Below are 7,212 nucleotides of genomic sequence, written 5' to 3' on the forward strand. Positions count from 1 at the left end.
TTCAGTTCTTTAAAAGAAGAGACAGAATCAAATGAGCCGATTTCCTCTCTCGGTTTTTATTTTTGACCTTCTGAACAGACGTTTTCTGATGATAAAGATCACTGTAGCAATCACAGGAGCAGTTAAAGCCCTACTGGACAATCAACAGCTGACCTGGTTCATGTTTTTCCCACTTTTTGATGGGTGATAACTCTTGTTCTTCTGGCGCTTCCTCTGCAACATATGCAGTCAGCATGTGAGTTTGCCACTGCAGCAGTGTCTCATTTCACAAACTGTGGACTCAGTGTTTCCCAGCAAATACTTGAGGTTGTTTCTAAGAGTTTGTCTTTTCGCTTTATTTCGAAAGGATGAAAGCCAGGATTTAATCCTTAAACTGTTTTACAAATTGCATCCTTTTTTAAAAAACTTTTAATGAATTTCATGTTCATGTCTGTGTAAAATATTCGTTTTTCCTCATGTCGCCACTCTTCTGTACAGTTAAGAGTTTAAATGCCAAAATGTGCCATGCCTTATTGCCTTTTTATTCCTGCTCTTTAAAAGTCTTTGTATGTACTTTTTCTTGGTTCCAACTGACCTCACAAAACATCATCAGGCACTGTAAAAAGGTGGCTTTGTTATGGTTCAAGGCCATTTATCATTATTGCACCATTTAGGCTTGTAGCTCATGATAGATATTATTCTCTCAAAGTGAGAACTATGAAAGAAAAGCAAAAACAAATTAAAAATGCAGTTAAAAGTTGCTGAAGATGAATGATGCTATGGTTTAATGCCAAAGGCAGGTGCCACTGCATGGCACAATGTCCACCCAAAGGGAAAGTGGAGAGAGTGATGTCTCAAGCTGGAATGTGAGTTCATAAGGTGAAGATCCGTATGCCGATTTGTAAAGTTATGAGGAGGAAATGGGGTGAAATGTTGTCTGGGAGTTTGTAACTTGGAGACTTAGCAAACCTTAGCAAAATGTATCGAAGCAGAAATGCTTCCAGATGTTTTAAACTACTTTTTTTCATAAAAGTGTGTTTTAAAATACTTATCCCATTGGAAAACCAATGTAAAAGCTCACTGTAATTTATTTTTTTCATTCTTTTAACATTTTTAGGTATTCCAGCCATACAATTTGTTGATCTTTGGCCTTTAACTAGAAATCCACCTGCTCTCTACTGAATGTGCTCTTTGCTTGCTGCTTTACCTCTTTCACTGTGTTTCCGTTATTCTTGCTGTGCTTCTTTGTTTATCCCTAAATGTTTAAGGTACTGGAAATGCCGGAGAGACATTACCCCCCTGGCAGCAGTTGGCACTTGAAGGATGATACTGTAAAACACTGATTAACATGATAGAGACTGAAGATAACGTATTCCTTGGAGGGTAGCCGAGCGCAAGATGCCATCATCTTACTGACGTTTTCCTGAGAGGTGACTGTCATTCACAGCACAGACAAGAAGGATGGAGGAGGGGTGGGAGAAAACGATGCTGTGCTCAATCAACAGAAGAAAAATGAATCCTCTCTCAGCATTATACCTCAGTAACTCTTTCCTTCCCCGTTAAAAGGGATCCCTTAGAGCCAACATGAAATTTATATGCTTTGTGTTGAACACTTAATTAAATATTGATTACAGACTTATACAATTTATCACATCAAATTGAGTGGCTCCAATAGGCTGTAGTTGAAATGGAAACGAGTCCAGAAAGTGGCAGTGACTGCTGCACACCCTGCACCTCCTAAAGTGGTAATTTATTTTCTTTCCTGTCATATTGTGAAGTATCTGTTAAGTCCCTAAGGAAATCACACCTCCATATGTACAAAGAAGCTATGCATAACTATTTAGACATTTAGCTAAAGTGATGTGACAATATCAAGATGGTTTCCCTTTTTGTTCCTTTTTTTATCCAAAATGCTGCACAATTTGCACAGATGTCGCTACAGAAGGCAAAAAAGTTGCTTGAATCCTGCTGAGCCATGTAACATACGCTGAACATTTGTTTTTATTTAATTTTGTTTTTTTTGAAATATCTTTGGTTCTTTTAAAAGTAATCTAATAATATTAACATATACACTGCAATAACAGTTTTTAGGGTAGCTGAATTTTATTGTTAACACAATGGATGTAAACTAATATGTCTGTATTCTTGTTTCAGAAAAACATGTAAATAATAAATCTATCCTGGATATTTTTAAAATTGTTTGGAAAGTATCTGAAGCTTTGGCCTTGAAAGGTTTGTTTTCTTTCAGTTGCCTGGTGGCCCTTATTTGATGCTCTTGCTGCTTTAAATATATATAATACATATAAAGAATATATTTAGCTATCACAGTTTATTTATTCTTAAACTTGCTCATGTTTTTGTCCTTATAGATCTTTAGAGAACTGTAGAAAAGAAACACCTTGAAGCCACCAACTCAACTGGTTGATTGGGATAAATGCCAGAAAAAAAACCTTCCCTTTCTCACTGTTATGAATGTAAACTTTAATTGGAAACTTGATTATTTTTGAGTTTTTGGAAACAAACACTCCAGATGGCTCTAGAACAGGGATCTGCAACTTTTACACTCCAAAGAACCAGTTATGTCTTCATAAAGGTAAATAAGGCTCACTTAGAGCTGCTAATGTAATATGAGATATTTTAAATGTCTAATAAAAACCACTATTAAAGAACCAACATTTTTATTTCTTTTAAGATTTTAAAATAAAGAGAAATGTTAAAAGTTTTGTAAAAAGCTTCTTCTGTAGCAGATCCCTGGTGTGGAGTGAAGCAAATGACAATTACGTTAAAAAGTACGATGGACCTCTTCTGTGGGAGCCCTTTAGAGTTCATGACATTGGTCTCACAAACTTTTAAGAAGCATCAGCTATTATTAAGTCCTTACTCCAAAACACACAATAGAAATGATTGACCAGAAACGCATTCAATATTCTTCCAAGACCGTCTCAGTCCAGAATCTGTTACAAACCCTGAGAGGTGATCTAAAGAGAGGACTGTAGAATATTAAACCAATGTTCACCAATCAGGTTCTACCAAGTTCTGCTTGTGACCCAGCCGTTTGATTCAAAACAATGCAGGACATTAGAAGTTGAGGACTGAAGTTAGACACATGATGTAAAGAGAGAGTATAAAAAAGAATGCAAGAACATTTTAGGATACGACTAAGTGCTTTTCGTATTTCATAAAGAATTTTTGGTAGTATGGTATTAACAGCAAAGTTATGAAAATGGTTCGTCTCATACTTGTCTCACTGAAAGAAATTTAAGTTGGATTCTTCCACTTTCTTGATGTGATCCTATGCTGCTGTAATGAAAGATTGATTTATTTTGAGGTGATTTGCTAATCGATGTGCCAAAAATGTGGCCTGCGCTGTATATCAACATCCATGCACAGTCATGAGTCTGGGTATTCCACATCTGAAGCCAGCCTGCGTTTAGTTACACTCATCACATACTTTATCCAGCTGTAGTAAACAGAAACCCGGGTGTACACGCCGTACTTCCCTTCTTTTGCACATTCCTCCCCCCAGCTCACAATCCCCGTCAGGAACCAAGTGTCCCGGTAGCTCTTTGCGTGAGGACCTCCGCTGTCGCCCTGACAGGCGTCTTTGGCCACATTGTAGAATCCAGCGCAGAACATGACAGGAGTGATCCTTTCGTTGCTGCTTTTTTTACACTCAGTCTGATCTATGAAGGGAACCTCAATCTTCTGCAGAATGTTGGAAGTGAACCCCAGGAAGCGAGTGCGGCCCCAGCCGCTCACCGTAGCCGGGGAAGGTTGCTTCATTAAGGCCTCGATGAAAGCCATGGGCCCGATGCAGATCGGTCGGACCATTGCTGAGAAGCTGATGGGGTCTTTGAGGTAGAGCAAGGCAATGTCGTGGTTGTACGTGTTTAAGGTTGCGTTGTAGCGTGGATGTGCGTGTTTCTCCAACACCTCATAGTCTTGCTCTCGGCCCTCCGTGATTTGAGTATTATGTTCCCCTGTTTGCAGAGAAATTTGATATGAATTAAGCTCCATACAAATTAACCACCATTTGTGCTCTTGAATAGAAATGATATGAAGCACAATTGACAGCAATAAATAGAAAAAGAGATTATTTTTTTCTGCACGTACAGTGGCTTTTACAATTTCTGCCCAGTGGGAAAAAAAAGCCACTAAATAAATTATATTGTTGCAAAGAATCTCACACCAGAAAATCAGATTTAAAATTGAGTAAATGTATTTATCAGGGAAGAAAAGGAAATGGAAAGGGCTGTATTGTTGCAGATATTTAGCTTTAAATAGCAGCTCAGTGTGTCGTCTGTGATTCTTACCCACTCTGACTGAGAAGGAGCCGGACGCCTCCTTCAGACAATGAGCAGCAGTGATGACCCAACGCTCTGAGAGGATGGAGCCCCCACAAAATAACTGACCACTGGGTTTTGCTATCAGTCCAACCTGGAAAAATGAAACTGATGAACAGACTAGGGGATAGAAACAGAATGTTGTGCAGGATACCACAATGTTCCTGATATCTGTGCGTCTAAACGGTACCTGCCAGGGAATCTCTCCTGGAGCGGCTGACCTCCCACCAACTATACGTTTGAAAGGTATTTGTGGCTCCAAAGAGATGTTTTCAGAGTGATTGGATTCCCATAAAAGCAGGTCACTAAGAGACTGATTCTGACCAAAGTCGTCATAGTCATACGAATCCAGATCTGGCTCTGTGGTGCTGGCTGCTGCTGTAAGAGTCATGTTGGTTGGAGATGTGGCGTTCAGGTGGTCCGAAAGCCCAAGGTTGTAGAAAGACCTTATGACTGGCTTCACAACGGTTAGTCCAGTTTTCCCACAGGGGAATTCAACTGGTAAAGAAGGAAAAGAGGTTTTAATAAGAACCAATTCTACTTTTTCATGATATTCAGCTGTTTAAATCCAAACCTGTTGCTTCACAGCTGACCCCATCCGACATCAACTCATATCCTGTCGCGCAGAAGCATTTTGCCCCAAAGTTTCCTATTGTGCCACAGAAGTGTTTGCAGTCTCCATTGTTTACGTCACATCTTTTTTGTAAGACTGTGTAGACAAGAAAAAAGGAACCGGGATTAAGCTTCTCCTTTGACACTGCCTTCAAAGACCTGGTGCTAAATCCTTTAAAAATGTCTCACAAGTATAGCATTCCTTTTTTATAAACTCCCAAGAATCAATATTTTCTTTAAATAACAATTTCAGGAATTTCAAAGATAGCTTTGTTTTTAATAAGATTTTATAATGAAATTACTTTTCATTTAGCAACACTAAACCTCAGATTTGACCAGCTTTCCTACACATCACTACAGCTTGATCCCGCCACCAACATGTTTCATCATGGACTAATGTGTTCAGGGTGATATGCACTACCTGTACAATGTGGCATGAATTGTACTATTTAAGGCATTTTGGGTCTCATCTGTGTTTATTACATGTCTTGTGACAAACTGCACTTTGTATGTCTGTCATCACACATTTGTTTTTGCAATTTAAAAAAAATTATTTTGCTACCTTTCATGCTGCGAAAGAAACAAAACACTTTCAGTTTGACTGCAGCTCACAAAACATTCAGTCATTGTTTTCAGAACATTGAGAAAGAAACAACCCAATACTGTAACCTAAAGCCAGACTGTTGCTCAATATGAGTCACTGATTCAATTTAGAAACAATTTAGAAACAAGAGAAATTGTTTTTTCATTCTCTGACACTGATACCATGGTGTAAACAAATTTGAGTTGTACGCCAGAGAAAAATAAAATTTTCTTAGGTAAAAACCCCCCCAAAAAAACTAGAGTCCAGCTAAAGAAAAATGCACTCACCGATCTCACAGTTTGTGCCAGTGAAGCCAGACACACATGTGCAGATGTAGTAGCCCAGATGGTCTTTGCATGACCCCTGGTTCAGACATGGGCTCGATGCACACTGATTGCCATCTGAAGAAAGTCAAACACAGGATTTTAACTTTTCGTCATCCATGTTATCCTGAAATAAGCACTTTCTTCTACCTAAAATATCAGATTGAAAAGATCCCTTACCTACATATCTTGACCAAAATGCCATCTAAAACACAGAGTAAGTCATGACCATGGCCACAAACTATGCAAATTTGTTCCAAATACAATGATTAAATACTCACAGTCTTTTCATCATTCTCAAATATCTCCCTGGCTTCTTCCAGGTTACATTTCTCTTCTATACATTCTCTTTCCAGGTTTCCCGGCAGAAACTCCTCGAACCTCCCAGTGTTCTCACGTTTGTGTCTCTTGAGGAAGCTGTCGGCTGTCTTCTCAGAGAGGAGCACATTGTTTGGGGCTAGATATAAAACACAATACACAGACTGGATCTTCTTATTACCACTTTTAAAAATTTTTTTGAAAGTTATTTAATACCTGCCAAGCCAAGGTGAAAGTCCAAAAGCAGCAAAGACAGAAAAACTCGTGCCATCCTAACTTTTAGCGTAAATCCAACAGAAACACTTTGGGCCATAACTCCAAAGTACAACTCCGTGTTTGCACACTTGTACTCACAATTTGATGCTTGCTTGTTCAGAGAAAAAGAAAAACAATCTGCCTGACTGAGTCAACATCCATGTGAAAGAAAAATGACAGTTTTTCCCACTTTGTATCAAGTGTGTTTGCTGACAAATAATGGCAATTCTTTATGGTTTATCCTGAACTGCTGGACAACAAATGCCTCAATGTCAAACATTGAGACATTTTGCAGAGAGAAAAAAATCTGCATAAATAATGAAAAATAAAGCATAAATATAGCACAATTTTACAAATCGCTAATATATGATTTGGATGGGGTGACATAACTGAAAGAAGCCACCCCACTGCTTCATGTTTTCTTCATGTTCGCAAGTTTTAAGAAACTAAAGTAATGGACATGAAAAAGCTTGTTGGCAATAATAATGAAGCGTTTTTATTATTATTTGCATTAGTTTTCATACTGAGTATATACCGTGGTGACATATTTGAATAAGGGTGACCATTATGGAAGAAAAAAACAGTTTTGTATTAAATGAATATAACTTCATTGAGGTCCAGGCATGAATTGAGCAGGACTTTATTTAAAAAAAAAATCCTCCAATGTTGTTTTTTTCATGGAATGTTTACATTCTCACAATGAAATGTGAATGAGATGTAAATGCTGCCATCTCTTTAGAAAAACATAAAATTTAAACATCTAGTGCATAAAGCCAAGCCAGAGGAATTTTTAAAATGT

The 7,212-nt window shown here is 38.1% G+C and overlaps 1 protein-coding gene across 2 annotated transcripts; it reads right to left on the minus strand.

Annotated features, from left to right (window-relative positions):
• Positions 1-40: 40 nt before the first annotated feature.
• On the minus strand, positions 41-6,498 carry LOC102223546 (coagulation factor IX). 2 transcript variants are annotated; one of them, XM_005799558.3, is made up of 8 exons: positions 6,375-6,490; positions 6,122-6,297; positions 6,021-6,045; positions 5,805-5,918; positions 4,897-5,031; positions 4,513-4,820; positions 4,293-4,416; positions 41-3,959 (listed from the first exon to the last, which is right to left on the minus strand). In XM_005799558.3, exons 1-8 carry the CDS (start codon positions 6,469-6,471, stop codon positions 3,370-3,372), a joined length of 1,569 nt encoding a protein of 522 aa, XP_005799615.3. In that variant the 5' UTR covers positions 6,472-6,490; the 3' UTR covers positions 41-3,369. The 2 variants fall into 2 exon arrangements, with proteins under 2 accessions (XP_005799615.3, XP_023184422.1); XM_023328654.1 differs by having other exon boundaries at positions 4,293-4,820; positions 6,375-6,498.
• Positions 6,499-7,212: the final 714 nt, after the last annotated feature.

Source organism: Xiphophorus maculatus, chromosome 23 (assembly GCF_002775205.1).
Source record: "Xiphophorus maculatus strain JP 163 A chromosome 23, X_maculatus-5.0-male, whole genome shotgun sequence".
Taxonomy (NCBI): domain Eukaryota; kingdom Metazoa; phylum Chordata; class Actinopteri; order Cyprinodontiformes; family Poeciliidae; genus Xiphophorus; species Xiphophorus maculatus.

Excerpts from the sequence above, each read along its gene's own strand:
- LOC102223546 (XM_023328654.1), bottom strand. The coding sequence starts at position 6,471 with ATGGCCCAAAGTGTTTCTGTTGGATTTACGCTAAAAGTTAGGATGGCA. Across the intron at positions 6,046-6,121 it reads TTGAGAATGATGAAAAGACT|ATGGCATTTTGGTCAAGATA; the intron begins GTGAGTATTTAA and ends TCTGTGTTTTAG. Across the intron at positions 5,032-5,804 it reads TGGCACAAACTGTGAGATCG|TCTTACAAAAAAGATGTGAC; the intron begins GTGAGTGCATTT and ends TTGTCTACACAG.